Genomic DNA, 19,355 nt, shown 5'->3' with positions numbered 1-19,355 from the left:
GAAATTTTGGTTTAGCTATTGTACTCTTCACCTATAGAATTTATATTTTACTGTTTTTTTCTCTTTTTTTATAGTAATTCCCTATATGTTGAATCTTTATTTTCATATTTTCCTTTAATTGTCTGAACATGTTATAACAGCTGCTTTGCCATCTTTGTGTGCTAATTTAGTATCTGAACTCACTCCTGTTAACCATTTGACTATTTATTTCCTGCATGTGGGTCACACTTTTTTTTTTCCAGACAAGGTCTTGCTCTGCCACCCAGGCTGAAGTGCAGGGGCATGATTACAGCTCACTGGAGCCTCGAGCCTCTACCTCCTGGGCTCAAACAATCCTCCCACCTCAGCCCCCCAAGTAGTTGGGACTGCAGGCACACACCACCGTGCCTGGATAGTTTTTGTACTTTTTGTAGAGATAGGGTTTTGCCGTGTTGCCCAGACTAGTCTTGAACTCTTGGGCTCAAGTGATCTGCCCACCTCTGCCTCCCAAAGTGTTGGGATTACAGGCGTGAGCCACCGTGCCCAGCCTAGGTCATACTTTTCTTTAATCTTTGCTTGTCTCATAATTTTTTGTTGAAAACTGGACATTTTAAATAGTGTAATAATTTTGCATTATCATTTTTTCCTTTGAGGGTCCTTTGTTGTCTTTTGTTTTTGTTATTTCCTGGGCTTCAGTTGCAGGATCTGTATCTCCCACATTATGTGGCTGTGGGTGTCTCAGCTCACGTCTTCTCTTCTGCTTTTTAGTTTGGCTTCTAGAGGTCTGCCCTTTGTCCACTTGGCTGATTGGCCAGCTGATGATTTGGGTGGAGGTTGCCCATGCACCTTGAATCCACGGGGACTCCACTGTTGGCTGTGGGGTGAATGCACTCAGCACTCAGCCAGTTCTCAAGTCAGCTGTGTTGGCCCCTTCCTCCAGCCCCTGAGGTGTCCTCAGTGCATGCACTGTGCTCTCCTGGTCAGCTAGCGAGTTGTGGACAGCTTAAGAAGCCCTTCCATGGTGCTCTCGTTTCCAGGGTTCTCCCTATTACATTTCTGTCTCCTCTGCCACTCACCCGAGCTGGGACCTCAGTCTCACAGGAACAGAGCTGCAGGCTTCCCTATTCATTCCCGTCTGAGTTCACTGCTTTTACTGCTTCACCGTCTGCCTGACCAGGCTGCTGTTTTTGGCAGCAGGGTTGGTTTGCACTGACATCCCTGCAGTCATAGAACTCCTGTGCCCACTGCCGACTGAGTCAGGGGTGGAGTACAGGTGCAGGAAATGGAAAGTGTCCCAGACAAGAAAGCCAGACTTGCTGTTCTTCCTTAAAGTTCTAGCTGATTTGCATGAATAAATGTGTCTCAGTATTTTCCTTGGGCTGATTTCCAGAGCCTCGGAAGGGTCGCCTTTGACAATTGTGTTCAGTTTTACATTTGCCCTGAGGGAAAGGAGCCACTGACCTCTTCACTCCACCGTAACCAGAAGTCACATCTCTGCTTTGTTTTGGAGAATCTGTGTGTGACCATTTAGAGGCAGTGTGAGCCCAGTGGAGCACAGCCATCCCCTCTGTACTCTGTCGTCTTCACCAGTTCCCTTGTCCCTGCTCACATGTGGGAAGTGAAATTTTCTGCGTGGGCATAGGATGCAGAACCAGTGGCTCTACCTGAGTCTGTCTGTGGAATGAGGTACACCTTTTCTCTCTGTGCAGCTTCTTCAGTCCCAGTCTCTTGGGGTCCCTCGTTTTCCTTGCATGGAAGGCCCTGGTCAACTCAGGGTGTCAGGAAAAGCCCGCTTACCTTTGTATTTGCTTTGTAACTACTTGGCAGAATGTGACTGACTTTAATTCATACCATTTATTGTTTCACTAAATAGGTATTTTTTTTTTTCTTTCCTCTTAGGCTGAACAAGCTCCAAACACTTGTGAATGTCATGTTTGTAAGCAAGAAGCTTCTGGACTGACACCATCTGCAATGACAGCCGGAGCCCTTCCTCCTGGCCATCAGTTCCTGAGCCCAGAGAAGCCCACACACCCTGCACTGCACCTTTACCCTCACATCCATGGACATGTGCCTTTGCACACTGTTCCACACCTGCCACGCCCTCTCATCCACCCCACCTTGTATGCAGCGCCCCCCTTCACACACAGTAAGGTAAGTCGGGGCAAAAAGGGTCTGAAAGCCCACTCTTCACTGAGATCCTGCAGGAGTACATAGTCAAACAAATCTGTGAATTAGCAACTTGCATAGGATAGCATCTGCTCTCGATAGGAAGGTCTGCAAGTGTTTCCTTTCACCATAATCTCTTAAGCACTGTAATTTTGAACCTTTACAGTTGTAACAATCATTAAAAACAACTGTGAAGGTCATAGTTCTTTTATTCAGAATTAAATAGAACAGAAGGATTTTTCAGGTGATATTTCTAACAGGTTAAACCTAGGGAATATTTCCACAGAAGACCAGTCATCTACTTGTGATCTTCCAGGGCTTGCTCTTTTTCTTAATGTGATAGGTAAAATAATGTGAATATAACGTGAGTCCTCTAACACTGGCTGGACTCTACAGGGTCTAAAATGACTATGCTGCTTTTGCATTTAGAAATACACAAGCCTAAATAAAGGAGGAGCCCTAAATGTGATGCCACAGAAAATTATAGCGCCCTGCCGGTGATGGAGCCCTGGGGAGGGGAGGATACAGACAGGAGAAGCTGCCAGAAACCCAGTGTGAAGAGCCCATTCAGGAAGTGGAGTGAGGATCTAGAAATAAGTTGATTTTTATGCATTTCGTCCCAGAGAACCTCATGTGTATACTTAGTATCTTAGACTTTACAGTGGAATCTTAGGGTGGTTTCTTTCTTTGGACCTTAGATAGCTTTGCCTCTCTAGTTATTTTGAGCTTACCTTTACCAGAATGACTCACCGTAATTCTAATTGTTTCCTTTTTTTCTTTATACCAGTTATTCTTGTCCAAAGGTACCTCTAATCAGTCAAAAATACAATTTATTTCAAACCCTAATTTATTATTTAAAACAATGATTTTGAGCTGGAACAGAAAGGGAGGAGGACATGACATGGAATGATTTTTTCCAGACCACAGTTTTTCCAAACACATGTGTGTTTTCTCCCCTCTAGGGGTCACTGTGAAGTGGGGTACATGTAGCCCGTAAGCGAGGTTTGTTGTCTCTTTGCTAGGGAGAGGCGTAGGTGGAAGATTAACAGACACAGGTTTAGAATAGATGTCGTAAGTTTACCACATCTATTATAATTACTTGGCACGACCATCCAAATTCATGCTTAAATTTTCTTCGATTGAATATTGCTCAGTTTGAACTTTTAATGATGTCTTAATAATAGAATGCTTTTTAATAGCATTTTTCAGGTATGTAGTCGAATCAGGCTATCTTCATGGTCCGCCTCGTTTGTAGCCTGATTTTCTCTGGGTGTATGTGTAAAGTTAGGAAGTTTTCCACTCCTTGGTGTTGCCTACCTAGTTCCAAGAAAAGATAATATTCTGTTATATGTTTTTGCTGGTGGAAGCTATTCAAGAATTAGTTCCTAAAAATACTCAAGTAAAATAGTAAAGTTGATTATTACTAAAGACTGTGGGGCCCCTTTGGTTAAAAATTGATTGTTTTCCCGGGCTTTTGGCCTTTTCTTAGGAAATTAGAGATCTATGTTTGGGTAAAAGAAGAAAAACGTGTTTTAGGAGCATCATTTGTATCTAACATCTGTTCTTTTGATACCTGTTAAACTTTAATCATATAGAAAGATTTGAATAGAAAAGCAAATATGGAGTCAAGCCATATGTGGTAGAGGGCGTATAGAAACTTAGAAATTTATAACTAAATGTTATTTCTACCACTTTAGCAAACTGAAGACTATTCACTGATTCATTTAAAATATGTTATGTGGTGGCCATTGTTATGTGGAAACATAAGATACAGTTATCAAAATACTTCATTTGCATCTGGTATGAAAATGTTTGTTTCTGTAAACAAACTTGAATTGTCACTTACCAGGTCTTACAATATTAGTTTGTGTTATTTGACTTAGTTTGGCTTAGTTGGATGCTGTGACCACATCTGTGCCTAAATGCATAATGCGTTAGCAGCCCTGAAGGGGTCTCCTGGTCCACCAGTGAGTTGTGGACAGCTTAAGAAGCAAATGAACTATATCAGAATAGCACAAATTTCAGTGATATAGGAGTAAGTTTCTTAGAGATAATCAACAGGAGGATTGTTGGGCAAGAAGTTGTGAATGTAGGGAGCAGAAGGTGGGTGCTGAATGTGGAGGGGCCTCGTGTACTGTGTCTGCCATCACTTTTGCACTGTTGGGGCCTTGGGGAGTTCCTGCTGTGCCGGGGTCACAGTTTTTGCCTTTTAAGACATTATGTCATTGTAGTTGTAATTCTTATAATTCATATTTTAGGCGTTGTGGGTGAATATTTAGTACCTAAAATGTTTTAGCATGAGTACTATGAAAAATTTATTTTCTGGCCAGTTGTGGTAGCTCACGCCTGTAAATCCCAGCGCTTTGGGAGGCCGAGGTGAGAGGATTGCTTGAGCCTGGGAGCTCAAGACCAGAGCAACATAGTAAAACCCTGTCTCTACAAAAAAAAAAAAAAAAAAAAAAATTCTTGAAATTAAAAAGACTTGAAGACTAATTTCTATTTTCAAGTGTCTTCATACCAGTGACATACTGAATTTATATGTTGAGTATAAGTTATTTGTAAGTTCAAAGTAATTGCTGAGAAAAATACAGTAATGAAATACTACATAAAATAAAAACTGTAAGTGCCAGAGAATTTAATTTCCAAATATCTGGGGATCTCCCAACTGTCTTTTTGTCACTGATTTCTACTTTAATTCCATTGTGATCTAAAAGCATACAGTGTATAATCTCTGTTTTTTTGAGTTTATTAAGGTATGTTTTATGGCCCAGAATATGGTCTGTCTTGGTGAATGTTCCATGTGAGCTTCAGAGGAATATGTGTTCTGCCGTTGTTCAGTGAAGCGGTCTTCAGATGCTCATTATGTCCAATTAATTGATGGTGCTCTTGAGTTCTGTCAGTGAGCAACTATGTTCTGACTGATTCTCTGCCTGCTGGATCTGTTCATTTCTGATTGAGGGCTCTTGAAGACTTCCATTGTAATAATGGATTCATCGGTTTCTCCTTGCACAGTTCTATCAGCTTTTACCCTACAAAGTTTGATGCTCTGTTATTAGCGGCACACACATTGAGAACTGTTACGTCATCTTGGAGAATTGACCCTTTATCATTATGTAATGCTCCCCGTTACCACTGGTAACTTCCCTTGCTCTGAAGTCTGCTCTGCCTGAAATTAATATAGCTCCTCCAGCTTTCTTTTGGTTAGTGTTAGCATGGTATATCTTCCTTCATTGCTTTACTTTTTGAAAAGATTTATTATAGTAAAATGCGCATAACATAAAATGTACAATCTTAACTATTTTTAAGTGTAGAATTCAGTGGTATTAAATACATTGATAATGTTGTGCAGCCATCATACGTCTCCATAACTCTCTTCATCTTGTAAAACTGGAGGTTTTTACCTGTTAAACAATAACTCCACTTTCTCCCAGCCGTGGGCATCCATCATTCTACTTTGTCTTTATGATTGTGACTAAGTACCTCATGTACGTGGAATTGTACAGTATTTCTCTTTTTGTGACTGGCTTATTTCACTTAGCATAATGTCCTCAGCGTTTATTCATGTTGTCGCATATTGCAGAATCTCCTTCCTTTTTAAGGCTAAATAATACTCATCATACGGCTGTACCCTATTTTGTGTCTCCATCAGTGAACACATGAGTAGTTTCCATACATTAGCTACTATGAACAGTGCTGCTGTAAACATGAGTGTACAAATATTTCAGGACCCTGCTTTCACTTGTTTGGGGTGTGTACCCAGAAGTGGAATTGCTAGATCATATGGTAATTGTATTTGTAATTTTTGGAGGAACTGCCACTGTTTCCTGCAGTGGCTGCACCATTTTACATTCCCACCAACAGTGCACAAGGGTTTCAGTTTCTCCACATCCTCATTAACACTTGTTATTTTCTGTTCTGCGTTTTTAGTAGTAATCATCCTCAAGGATGTAAGGTGGTATCACATTGTAGGGCTTTTTTTCTTGTGTCAGTGACCGTCGACACGTTGTAGTTTTGATTTGCATTTCCTTAGTGTTTAGGGATGTTGGGCGTCTTTTCATTGTTCATTGACTATTCGTATATCTTCTTTGGAGAAACGTCTATTCAAGTCCTTTGCTTGTTTTTGAATCAGATTTGTTGTTGTTGCATTTTAGTTCTCTTTCTATTCTGGTCTGTTAGTCCTTTATCAGATATATGATGTGCAAGTATTTTCTCCCATTCTATGGGTTGCCTTTTTACTCTGTTGATAGTGTCTGTTGATGCACAACATTTAAACATTTTTCAGCCGGGCGCGCTGGCTCACGCCTGTAATTCCAGCACTTTGGGAGGCCGAGGCGGACGGATCATGAGGTTAGAGGTTAGGAGATCGAGACCATCTTGGCTAACACGGTGAAACCCCGTTTCTACTAAAAATACAAAAAATTAGCCGGGCCTGGTGGCGGGCGCCTGTAGTCCCAGCTACTCGGGAGACTGAGGCAGGAGAATGGCGTGAACCCGGAAGGCGGAGGTTGCAGTGAGCTGAGATCACATCACTGCACTCTATCCTGGGCGACAGAGCAAGACTGTGTCTCAAAAAAAAAAAAAAAAATTCATGCAGTCCAATTTGTCTGTTCTTTGTTGCCTGTGTCTTTGGCGTTACATCCAATAAATCATTGCCAAATCCAGTGTTGTGAAGCTTTTGCCCTCTGTTTTCTCCTAAGAGTTTTGTTCTTTCCTTACATTGAGGTCAGTAGTCCATTTTTTAGTTCATTTTTATATATGGTGTTAGGTAAGGGTCCAACTTCATTCTTTTGCATGTGGATATTCAGTTGACCCAGTACCATTTGTGAAAAAGACTGTCCTTTTCCTGTTGAAGGATCTTGCCATCCTTGTCAGAGATCATTTGACCATATATCTGAAGTTTCAGTTTTGGGCTTTCTGTTCTGTTCCATTGGTCTGTATGTCATGCTGATACCACACTGTTTTGATTACTATATCTTTGCAGTAAGTTTTGAAATCAGGAAGTGTGAGTCCTCCGCGTTCAGTGGTTTTTGTTTTTTGTTTGTTTGTTTGTTTGTTTGTTTGTTTGTAAAGATTGTTTGAGTTGGCCGGGCGCAGTGGCTTACACTTGTAATCCCAGCACTTTGGGAGGCCGAGGCGGGCAGATCACGAGGTCAGGAAATCGAGACCATCCTGACTAATACAGTGAAACTCTGTCTCTACTAAAAATACAAAAAATTAGCCAGGCGTGGTGGCATGTGCCTGTAGTCTCAGTTACTTGGGAGGCTGAGGCAGGAGAATCACTTGAACCTGGGAGGCGGAGGTTGCAGTGAGCCAAGATCGCGCCATTGCACTCCAGCCTGGGCAACAAGAGGGAAACTCTATCTCAAAAAAAAAAAAAAGGTTGTTTGGTTTATTCAGGATCCTGTTAAATTCTATATGAATTTAGGGTGGATTTTTCTATTTCTTCAAAATACATCATTGGGACTTTGATAGGGACTGCATAACTGCATTCAATCTGTAGATCACTTTGGGCAGTATGTACATTCTAACAGTATTATCTTCTAATCAACGAATATGGTATGTGTTTTCATTTATTTATGTTTTTTTAATTTCTTAGAGCAGTGTTTTGTAGTGTGTGTGTGTGTGTGTGTGTGTGTGTGTATGTGTGTGTGTGTGTGTGTGTTTGTTTGAGACAGAGTCTCCCTCTGTTACCCAGGCTGGAATGCAGTGGCACAATCCTGGCTCACTGCAACCTCCACCTCCTGGGTTCAAACGATTTTCCTGCCTCAGCCTCCCGTACTGGCACGTGCCACCACACCCAGCTAATTTTTTGTATTTTAATAGAGATGGGGTTTCACCATGGTAGCCAGGATGGTCCCAATCTCCTGACCTCATGATCTGCCTGCCTTGGCTTACAGGCGTGAGCCACTGCACCCGGCCTGTTTTGTAGTTTTTATGGTACAACTCTTTCACTTCTTTGGTTAATTCCCGTTGGTGTTTTGTTTTGGTTTTGGTGTTTTTTTGAGACAGAATCTCACTCTGTCGCCTACGCTGGAATGCAGTGGCATGATCTTGGCTCACTGCACCCTCCACCACCCAGGTTCAAGCGATTCTCCTGCCTCAGCCTCCTGAGTAGCTGAGATTACAGGCACACGCCTCCATGCCTTGCTAATTGTTGTATTTTTAGTAGAGACAGGGTTTTACCATGTTGGCCAGGCTGGTCTCAAACTCCTGACCTCAAGTGATCCGCCCGCCTCAGCCTCCCAAAGTGCTGGGATTACAGGCGTGAGCCACTGTGCCCAGCCCTAAATTATTATTTTTGATGCTGTTGTGAATGGAATTGTTTTCATAATTTCCTTTTCCAACAGACCATTTTTAGTGTATAGACATGCAGCTGATTTTCGAGTGTTGATTTTGTATCTTCCTACTTTGATGAATTCATCTATTCTAACAGACTTTTTTTGTGGAATCTTTGGAGTTTTCTACATTGTAAAATCATATCATCTAACAAACAGAGATAATTTTACTTCTTCCTTTCCAGTTTAGATGCCTTTTATTTCTTTTTCTTGCCTGTTTGCTCTGGCTGAAATTTCTAATACTATGTTGAATAGAAGTGGTGAAAGCAGGCATCCTTGCCTTGTTCTTGTTATTTAAGGAAAAGCTTTCATTCTTTCACCATTGTTTGCTGTGGGTTTTTCATATATGGCTTTTATTATGTTTTAGTAGTTTTCCTTCTGTTCCTAGTTTGTTGGGTGTTTTTGTGATGAATGGGTGTTGAATTTGTCACATGCTTTTTCCGCACCAGTTGTGATGATCTTTGGCTTTTTCTAGTCTGTTAATGTGGCATATTAACATTGATTACTTTTTATACATTGAATTATCCTTGCATTCTGGGAATGATTCCCACTTGGTCATGGTGTATGAATCCTTTAATATGCTGCTGAATTCAGTTTGCTAGTATTTTGTTGAGGATGTTTGCATGAATGTTCATAAGCGATAGTCGTTTGTAGTTTTCTTTTTTTTTTTTTTTTTTGAGACAGAGTTTCGCTCATTACCCAGGCTGAGTGCAGTGGCGCGATCTTGGCTCACTGCAACCTCTGCCTCCCAGGTTCATGTGATTCTCCTGCCTCAGCCTCCAGAGTAGCTGGGATTACAGGCATGCACCACCAGGCCCGGCTAATTTTGTATTTTTAGTAGAGACGGGGTTTCTCCGTGTTGGTCAGCTGGTCTCGAACTCCCGACCTCAGGTGATCCACCTACCTCGGTCTCCCAAAGTGTTGGGATTACAGGCGTGAGCCACTGCGCCCGGCCCTGTAGTTTTTCTTACAGTGTCTTTGGCTTTGGTATGGGGATGTGCTCAGGACATGAGTTAGAAAGTGTTCCCTCCTCTTCAGTTTTTTGGAAACTTTGAGAAAGATTCGTATTAATTCTTTAAATATTTGGTAGAATTGACTAGTGAAGCCATCAGGTTTGGGGCTTTTCTTTATTGGGTGATTTTTTTTTTTTTTTTTTTTTTTTTTGAGACAGAGTCTTGCTCTGTCACCCAGGCTGGAGTGCAGTGGCACAATCTCCACTCACTGCAACCTCCGACTCTCAGATTCAAGCGATTCCCTGGCCTCAGCCTCCAAAGTAGCTGGAACTACAGGCACATGCCACCACACCCAACTAATTTTTGTATTTTTAGTAGAGATGGGGTTTTGCCATGTTGGCCAGGCTGGTCTCAAACTCCTGACCTCAGGTGATGCACCCATCTCGGCCTCCCAAAGTGCTGAGATTACAGGCGTGAGCCACTGCGCCCGGCCTATTGGGTGGTTTTCGATTACCAGTTCAAACTCCTTACTAGTTACAGATCTATTCAGAATTTTTTATTTCTTTATGATTTCATCTTGATAGGTTTTGTGTTTCTAAAAATTTTTTCATTGCATCTGTTTTATCCAGTGTGTTAGTGTACAGTTGTTCATAATACTTCCTTTTTTCTTTGAAACAGCATCTCACTCTGTCACCTAGGCAGGAGTACAATGGCATGGTCATAGCTCGTTGCAGCCTCAAACTTTTTTTTTTTTTTTGAGACAGAGTCTCGCTGTCGCCCAGGCTGGAGTGCAATGGTGCGATCTCGGCTCACTGCAGGGTCCGCCCCTGGAGTTCACGCCATTCTCCTGCCTCAGCCTCCCGAGTAGCTGGGACTATAGGCGCCCGCCACCTCGCCCGGCTAATTTTTTGTATTTTTAATAGAGACGGGGTTTCACTGTGTTAGCCAGGATGGTCTCGATCTCCTGACCTCGTGATCCGCCCACCTCGGCCTCCCAAAGTGCTGGGATTACAGGCGTGAGCCACTGCGCCCGGCCTCAGCCTCAAACTCTTGGGCTCAAGCATTCCTCCTGCCTCGTCCCCCCAGTAGCTGGGACTATAGGCATGTGCCACCACTCCCAGCTAATTTTTTTTTAATTGTTTTGGACTCTTCCAAAGAGAAGACAGGGTCTCACTATGTTGCCCAGTCTGGACTGAAACTCCTGGGCTTAAGCAGTCCTACTACCTCAGCCTCCCAAAGTGCTGGGATTATAGGCATGAGTTACCAAGCCCAGCCAGTACTTATTTATTTATTTATTTATTTATTTATTTTTATTTTTTATTTTTTATTTTTTTTTGAGATAGAGTCTCGCTTTGTCACCCAGGCTGAAGTGCAATGGCACCATCTTGGCTCACTGCAACCTCTGCCTCCCAGGTTCAAGAGATTCTCCTGCCTCACTCAGCCTCCCGAATAGTTGGGATTACAGGTGCCCACCACCATGCCCGGCTAATTTTTGTATTTTTGGTAGAGATGGGGTTTCACCATGTTAGTCAGGCTGATCTCGAACCCCTGACCTCAGGTGATCCACCCACCTGGGCCTCCCAAAGTGCTGGGATTACAGGCATGAGCCACAGCGCCCAGCCCAGCCAATACTTTCTCATAATAGCTTTTATGTTTTTTTCTTAATTTTAATTTAATTTTCTGTTTTTTTAGAGACAGTCTTGCTCTGTTGACCAGGCTGGATGTGCAGTAGCATGATCATAGCTCACTGGAGCCTCAAACGCTTGAGTTCGAATGATTCTCCTGTGTTAGCCTCCCAAGTAGCTATGATTACAGGCATGCGCCACCACTCCCATCCCCTTTTATTTCTGTGTAATCAATAATAATGTCCCCACTTTCATTTCTGATTATAGTAATTTGAGTCTTTTTTCTTCGTCCATCTCACTAAAGTTTTGTCAGTTTTGTTTCTCTTTTCAGAGAACTGTATTTTGGTTTCATTGATTTTTTTTTTCCCTATTGTTTTTCTATTCTCTATTTCATTGATCATTAATCTCTGCTCTAAATTACCTTTCTTTGCTAGCTTTGGGTTTAGCTTGTTGTTTTTCTAATTCACTAAGATGTGAAGTTAGGGAGGGTTTTTTGTTTCGTTTTATTTATTATTGTTATTGAGACAAGGTTTACTCAGTTGCCCAGCCTGGAGTGTAGTGGTGTGATCTTGGGTCACTGCAACCTCGACCTCCTGGGCTCAAGCAATCTTCCTGACCCATAGTCTCGAGTAGCTTGGACTACAGGTGTGTGCCACCATGCCCAGCTATCTATCTGTCTATCTATCTATTTATTTATTTAGGTAGGGACAGAGGTCTCACCATGTTGCCCAGGTTGGTCTCAAACTCCTGGGCTCAAGCAATCCTCCTGCCTCAGCCTCCCAAAGTGCTGGAATTACAGGCATGAGCCACCACGCCCATCCTAGTTAGGTTGCTGATTAGAGATCTTTCTTGTTTTTTGATGTGTTTGTAGCTATACGTTTTGCTCTTAGTGCTTGCTTTCACTGCGTCCCATAAGTTTTAGTATGTTATGTTTTTGTTTTCATTTGTCTCTTAAGTATTTTCTACTTTTCTTTGTAATTTCTTTTTTTTTTTTTTTTTGAGACGGAGTCTCGCTCTGTCGCCCAGGCTGGAGTGCTAGTGGCGCAATCTCAGCTCACTGCAAGCTCCGCCTGCCGGGTTCACGCCATTCTCCTGCCTCAATCTCCCGAGTAGCTGGGACTACAGGTGCCCGCCACCACGCCCGGCTAATTTTTTGTATTTTTAGTAGAGACGGGGTTTCACCATGTTAGCCAGGATGGTCTCGATCTCCTGACCTCATGATCCGCCTGCCTTAGCCTCCCAAAGTGCTGGGATTACAGGCGTGAGCCACCGCACCCGGCCTTTCTTTGTGATTTCTTTATTGAGCCATTGGTTGTTTCCATCCCTTTACTTTTAACTTCTCAGGGTTTTGTTTTGAGACAGAGTCTTGCTTGGTCACCCAGGCTGGAGTGCAGTGGCACGATCTCGGCTCACTGCAAGCTCCACCTCCTGAGTTCACACCATTCTCCTGCCTCAGCCTCCCGAGTAGCTGGGACTACAGGTGCCCACCACCACGCCTGGCTAATTTTTTGTATTTTTAGTAAAGACAGGGTTTCACTGTGTTAGCCAGGATGGTCTCGATCTCCTGACCTCGTGATCCACCCACCTTGGCCTCGCAAAGTGCTGGGATTACAGGCGTGAGCCACCACGCTCGGCCAACTTCTTAGGGTTTTCATATGTAAAGCAGGTTTCTTGCAGACATGTATAGTTGTGTTTGTTTTTTATTATTAGAGACGGAATCTTGCTATGTTACCCAAGCTGAACTTGAACTCCTAGCCTCAAGCAGTCCTCCCACCTTGGCCTCCTGAGTAGCTGTTGTTTTTTGATATACTCTGATAATCTTTGTCTTTTCATTGGTGTATTTGACTATTCACATTTAAAGTGATTTTTTGATGTATTTAGATTAATATCAGCATGTTTGTAATTGTTTCCTATTGATTATGAGTCTTTTTCTGCCTTCTCTACTTTTAATTAAGCATTTTATGATTTTATCTCCTCTCTTAGTATATCAATTTTATTTATCTTTTTTAAAATTTCTGCAGTTGCCCTAGAGTTTACAGTATACATTTTGAACTAATCTAAGTCCCTTTTCAACTAACTAATGTAAAATAGGTAACATTTAACAGATTACTCCCGACCCCTCCCTATTTATTCCCTGTGACATTGCTGTCATTATTTTCACTTATCCACATGTTAATCACCCAGTACAGTGTTGATGATTAGTTTCAACAGTTATCTTTTAGATTAATAGGAAGAAGAAGATATTTTACTTTGTCTTTATTCCTTCTCTAGTATTCTTCCTTTCTTTATGTAGATCCACGTTGCTGACCTTCTGTCTGAAGGAAATCTTTTGACATTTCTTGCAGGGCAGGTCTGCTGGTGATGAGCTCTCTCAGTTTTTGTTTGTCTGAGGAAGTCTTTATTTCTCCTTCACTTTTGAAGGATAATTTCGCTGGACACATAATTCTAGGTTGGTGGTTTTTTTCTTTGAACACTTTAGATCTGTTTAACTTCCCTCTGTCCTTGCTGGCATGGTTTCTGGTTTCTGACAAGATGTCCTCTGGAATCTTTTCCCTGTTCTTCTGTAGGTCCACTTGCCCCCACCCAGCTGCTTTCAAGATTTTCTCTTTTTTTTTTTTTTTTTTTTTTTTTTTGAGATGGAGTCTCGCTCAGCCGCCCAGGCTGGAGTGCAGTGGCACGATCTCGGCTCACTGTAACCACTATCTCCCAGGTTCAAGCGATTCTCCTGTCTCAGCCTCCCGAGTAGCTGGGATTACAGGCACCCGCCATCATGCCCGGCTAATTTTTGTATTTCAATAGAAACGAGGTTTCACCATGTTGGCCAGGCTGGTCTTTGAACCCCTGACCTCAGGTGATCACCCGCCTTGGCCTCCCCTAGTGCTAGGATTACAGGCATGAGCCATGGCACCTGGCCAAGATTTTCTCTTTTTCTTTGGTATTCTGCAGGTTGAATATATTATGCCTTCATGTAGCTTTGGGGGTATTTATTCCACTTGATGTTCTCTGAATTCTTTGGATCTGTGCTGTCAGTTGTTAATTTTGGAGACTTTTTAGCTATTACTACTTCAACTGTTTCTCTAGTCTCTCCTTCCAGCATTCCACTTATCAGGTGTTATATCTTTTGAAACTGTCCCACAGGTTTTGGATGTTTTGCTCTATTGGGGGGATTGTTTCTGTTTTTGTTTTTAATTCTTGTTTCTCTTTGCCTTGCAGTATGGGAAGTTTCTGCTGACATATCTTGCAGCTCCCTGACTCTTTCCTTGGCTGTGTCGTCTCCTGATGAGCCCATCACTGATAGTCTTCGTTTCTCTTACATTGTTTTTATTGCCAGCATTTCTTTCCATCTCTCTGCTCACACGGCCCCCTTGTTCTTGCATGCTGTCTACTTTTTCCATTAGAGCCTTTAGCCTACCAATCATTTTCAATTTCCTGCTTGATAATTGCCATCCATGTTATCTCCATGTTCCTGCAACCATTCAGTTGTCTCTCTCAGCCTCTGGTGAGATTGGTGTTAGACCTTCTTCTGTTCTGCATCCCTCACACGCTCTTGCAGGTTTCTCATCTCCTTGTCTCTCAGTTCCATGTTCTGAGAACTTTTTTGGGATCAGTCCTCCAGTTAAGTGATTCTGTAATGGTGCCTAGCCTGCCACTTAAGTTCTAATTCCGACTATATTTATTATTTATAAGTTTTAATTTACTTTTTTTTCAAAGATACCTAGTAGCTCTTTATATTCTCTTCTTCCTTGTTTTTTTTTTTTTCTTTCTTTAAGCATTTCACACATAGTTACTCTGTGTTTGAATGAAACCTTGAGCATCCAGATTCGTTTTCTGCTGACACCACCTGTGATGTATTATTTCCTTTTGCGGATGGAGTATATTAGGAGGTTATGTTTTGCTCAGCTTACTCTGTGAGAACCCACAGCCCTCCATAGTGGATGCTTCCCTATGAGGGTTGGCATCTGCTGGTGCAAGAGCTGCCTGAGACCTGAGCTCCTCTTGAGGGCTTCCAGACCGCTGCCCCCACACATCACTGTGGCGATGGTGTGTGGCCGTTCCTTCCCCTCACCTCCACCTCGCTTCTCTCATCACCTCCTAATACTTCTTTTCATCCTTTGCCTTTGTTGATAGCACTTGGTTACCAAAGTGTTTAGTGTCATTTTTCTCAGATCTAGAGCTAAGTAGCCCCTCTTACCCAACAAGGCCCAGACCAGGGAGGAAGAACGGCCTTCAAGAGAAGAGCAAAGCCGAGCAGATGCGGCTGCATCTTGCTGCTCCTCCCACCTGCTGTCCACGTGGCCTAGGAGTAGGAAGTTACGACTACAGGGCCTGAATCTATACCGGAACCCAAGACATGTGACTTTGAATCCTGGGTCTTTTTCATCCAACACAGAGGATGTGAAACAGTCGATGTAGTGAGAAGGGCCTAGAAGTAAAGACAGGACGTCTCTAAGTCTCCACTGAGAACTTTGCAGTGGCCACTGGGTTCTGGCCCTCAGGAGTTCAGTGTGTCAAGTGGAGCCTGGTGACATGGTGCAAGGGGAGGACCGGGTGCCAAGTAGCCTTGGTCCCTTGTTAGCTTCGAGGGCCAGGGTGTATCTTTACACTCCCTCTCTAGGTTACTTTGAGACTTAAGTAAAACCACTGGAAAAGCATTTAATACAATTAAAACATGATTCAATTAAATACAGTTTAAAGTATAAGTTCAGATTTAGATTGGGGATGTAAAGCTGTGTGGATAATAGGGTCATAAATAGGTTGCAATTTGGGGATCACATTGTGACCTTTGACCTGCGTGTTCTTTTAGAGCTGAGATTCAGCTCTTCCAGCTTGAAAACTGGCACAGCCAAAGCAAAGATGGTCCTTCGTCTCTTTACCATGTCTGGGAGAAATACCAAAAAACCTTAGTTAAGCAGAAATACAGAGAGTCCGTCATCTTAACCTTTTCATTACTGGGGATACAACTGGAACTCATTTTTGCTCGGATGCTTAGTGTTGGGAACCTCACGTGTGGGCCTCATGACTCAGTCTGCGGCTCTTGCTCCTCGTGTCTTGCACCCATGTTCCATGTCCGAGTGGGTGTGGGTAGTAGAGGACAGGCGAGTCACCCAGCTCCCGGATAAACTCAGTGTGTGCCCAGTGGAAAGCAGTTTGTTGTGTTTGCATTTGTGTCAGAGCTTTCATTTAAAGCAACAGTTTTCCTTTTCTGTGGATTACTTCTTTTGTCTCAAAGTGGATAAAAATGCAAAACTTCTGCTAGTTGAAGCTCTGTGGGTTTGTATAACAAGTGAAATCGGTGTTCTGATTCAACAGCATGGTCCACATTCTGAGAGAGTTACTTTATAGTTATATCATTGGTGGACTTAGATAGTCATGGTCCAAAAATGGTCTAGGTGACAGACACCTATTTTTTCCTGAAAGAAATCCATAAGCTGTTGAAGTCAGTAGGCATCTTCTGCAAAAGCATTAAAGAAAATACAATGTTTTTTGTTACTGATCCCTGTTACTTTTGTCCCTACAGCTGGGTCTCCGTTTTTGAGTAGGTGGTGTTCTGAATAGTGTGTAAATCAAATGTGTAGAATCATTGCCGTATGTTTCCAATATTATAGTTGTATAGATGCATTCTCTTACTCCTCTAAGCTAGACACTGTTCAGCAAACACTTATTGAACACCCAATATGTGCCAGGCCCTGTGCTAGACTCTAGGAAGACAAAAATCGGTTAGTCTTGGCCCCTCTTTTCAAAGAGCTCACAGTCTAAAGAGAAGACATAATCAAAATATCAAAATGTTGTGACATACCTAATGGAACTTACAGATGCTAGGCAGAAAAGTAACACCGAAGAGAGAAAATTTTAAATGAGCGCCCGGGCGCGGTGGCTCACGCCTGTAATCCCAGCACTTTGGGAGGCCGAGGCGGGCGGATCATGAGGTCAGGAGATCGAGACCATCCTGGCTAACACGGTGAAACCCCGTCTTTACTAAAAATACAAAAAATTAGCTGGGCGAGGTGGCAGGCGCCTGTAGTCCCAGCTACGCTGGAGGCTGAGGCAGGAGAATGGCGTGAACCCCGGGGGGCGGAGCTTGCAGTGAGCCAAGATCACGCCACTGCACTCCAGCCTGGGTGAAAGAGCGAGACTCCGTCTCAAAAAAAAAAAAAAAAAAAAAAATTTTAAATGAGCCCACAGGTGGTTTTGCAGAGGAGGTGATGCTGAAATAGGGTTTTGAAGCATAAGCAAGAGCTCTCTGAACACACATGGGTGGTGGAGCCCAGGTTCTCAGCCAGGCTTTTCAAACCTGAAACCAGACAACTCATGGTCGTGTCTGGAGGAGTCCAGGAGGCACTTACGTAGCTTCAGAGCCCTGAGAGTGCTTCTCGTCATGGTTTACCAGCTGGGCCAGCACGACGGGACTGCTGCTCAAAGCCAGCAGGGTGGCATCTGTCATGTGTTTCTGCCCCTTACAAGAAGGTACTCAAGACTAAGAAGTCTTCTACTTGTTAGTTTTCATCAATTACTTCTCAGCAAAGCAGCTCTTAGCTTATCACTGCTTTGTAGAAATGGGTATCTATTGAAATACGTTTTTTTTTATTTTCCTGGCTCTTGTCCCATGGGGCTCCCTTACCAAAACAATGACTTCAGGCTCTTGCCTGTATCCTGGGTGGCCCATCTGGACCTGTTTATTCCTGCTGTTGAGTCCTGAGTGTCTGCTCTACCCTCCTCTCCCCCTTTGCCTTCCTGGGCCTGTTCCAGGTCAGTGGACTCGCTGAGCTATCCAGCAGCCCAGAGGGCAGTGCTTCCTCTCTGCTCCAAAGCACCGTGAGAGAAGGGCAAGGTGGAAAGGTTTGGTCGGTTGGTCAGGTGTTTTGTGTCCAGGGACTCTATGTCTATATAAGTAGTCTTTATATAGAAGTCTCTAAGACTGTTGTCCTAGAAAATGAAAGCCGTGCACCATCACACTCACTGAATACTTACTATGGGCCAGGCAGTGTGCGCAATTCTTACCATACCCCTGGAGGTAGGTATTTCCAGATTACAGATGAGAAAACTAAAGCACAAAAAGATTGAGTGATTTGCCTGAGGTCACACAGCTAGTTAAAGGGAGAGCTGGCATCTGAGCTCGCCAGACTGCAGAGCCCAAAGGCCAAGGCGTGGGACTAGAGTTCAGATCTAGCTGTCACCTGACTGTGCCTCCTCATGGTGGAGCCAGCAGTGGTAGCTCCTGGACTAGATGTGCAGTCCCAGCTTTCATCTTGATAGCTCCAGAATTCCTCCTTTCCTTGCCACCTTCACTGCCATTGCTTCATCCTTTCTTATCCCCTGACTAACCACTTGTCCTCCTTCCGCCTTCTGGTTCATCCACAGTATTGCCACAAATTGATCTTTCCACTAAGCTGACCAAATCATCTCACTCTGCTGTTTAAATCCCTCTGTGACTCCCCAGCCCCTTCAGAACAAAGTGGTACAAAGTTGTCTTTGGCCTGGCTGCTGCCCCCACTCAACCTGGAGCCTGTCAGCGTGTAGCACTGTCATCCCCATATGTGCGCCATCCCTTTGCTCCTAACCTCTTCCTGTCCTCCGTCTGCCCCAGCCAGGCCCGCAGGATTCTGCCGAACCATCACCCATTCTTAAGAACCCTCCAGGGAACCCTCCCACTTGCGTTTACAGAATTCACTGCCATTTTTGCATCCCAGAGGATGTGATGACCAGGTTGCCCATAACTGGGCACTCCTCCACTCCAGCAGACAGAAGTCCTGCTGAGGGAGAACCGTGTGTCTGCCCAGCATTAGCAAGGACTGGGGGAGAAGGGCCAGGACCCAGATGTCCCACCTCATCCTAGAGCGCATATAATTTGGGGGAAAGGCAGACGTAAACCAACAGGCTACAAGTAGGTCTCGAATTATAACTGTGGTAAGTGCTAAGAGGGAAAATGATGGATTTTAGTGTGTTCAGTGGGAAGGCTCGTCTTGGTCTTGGGTGTTGGGTCCTGGGAGGTGACAGCAAAGGCAACGCCGGCTTCTCTGAGGAAGTGATCTTTAGGCCGAGGCCTGCAGGATGAGTGTGAGTGTGGTAACGAGCTGAGGCTTGCACATTCTAGAGCATGGACACAGCACAAGCAAAACTTAGGGCCAAGAAGGTGAATAGGCGTGTGCCGGCCAATGGGAGGCCTGTGTGTCCAGGGCTTTGGTGAGTAGGAGGGGTGGAGGTGGTGGGCCCAGCTCCCTTGGAACTTTTCAGGCCAGAGCCTTGGGAAGCCATTGCTGCATCCTGAGCAGGGGAGTGACATGCTCAAATTTACGTTC

General features: G+C 43.7%; 1 protein-coding gene across 3 annotated transcripts in view; it reads left to right on the top strand.

Moving 5' to 3' along the window:
- The window catches only part of FAM193A (family with sequence similarity 193 member A), a 127,760-nt gene that overhangs the window by 71,918 nt on the left and 36,487 nt on the right, over positions 1-19,355 (top strand). For all 3 annotated transcript variants that reach the window (XM_032136157.2, XM_058430042.1, XM_058430041.1), the window contains one exon: positions 1,879-2,130. In XM_032136157.2, coding sequence (XP_031992048.1) covers positions 1,879-2,130 — 252 coding nt within the window. The remainder of the gene's footprint in view (positions 1-1,878; positions 2,131-19,355) is intronic.

The sequence above is a fragment of the Hylobates moloch genome, unplaced genomic scaffold, assembly GCF_009828535.3.
Source record: "Hylobates moloch isolate HMO894 unplaced genomic scaffold, HMol_V3 SCAFFOLD_17, whole genome shotgun sequence".
NCBI classification, from domain to species: domain Eukaryota; kingdom Metazoa; phylum Chordata; class Mammalia; order Primates; family Hylobatidae; genus Hylobates; species Hylobates moloch.
The sequence above is the reverse complement of the archived record's forward strand: the minus strand, read 5'-3'. Positions and strand labels throughout refer to the sequence as shown.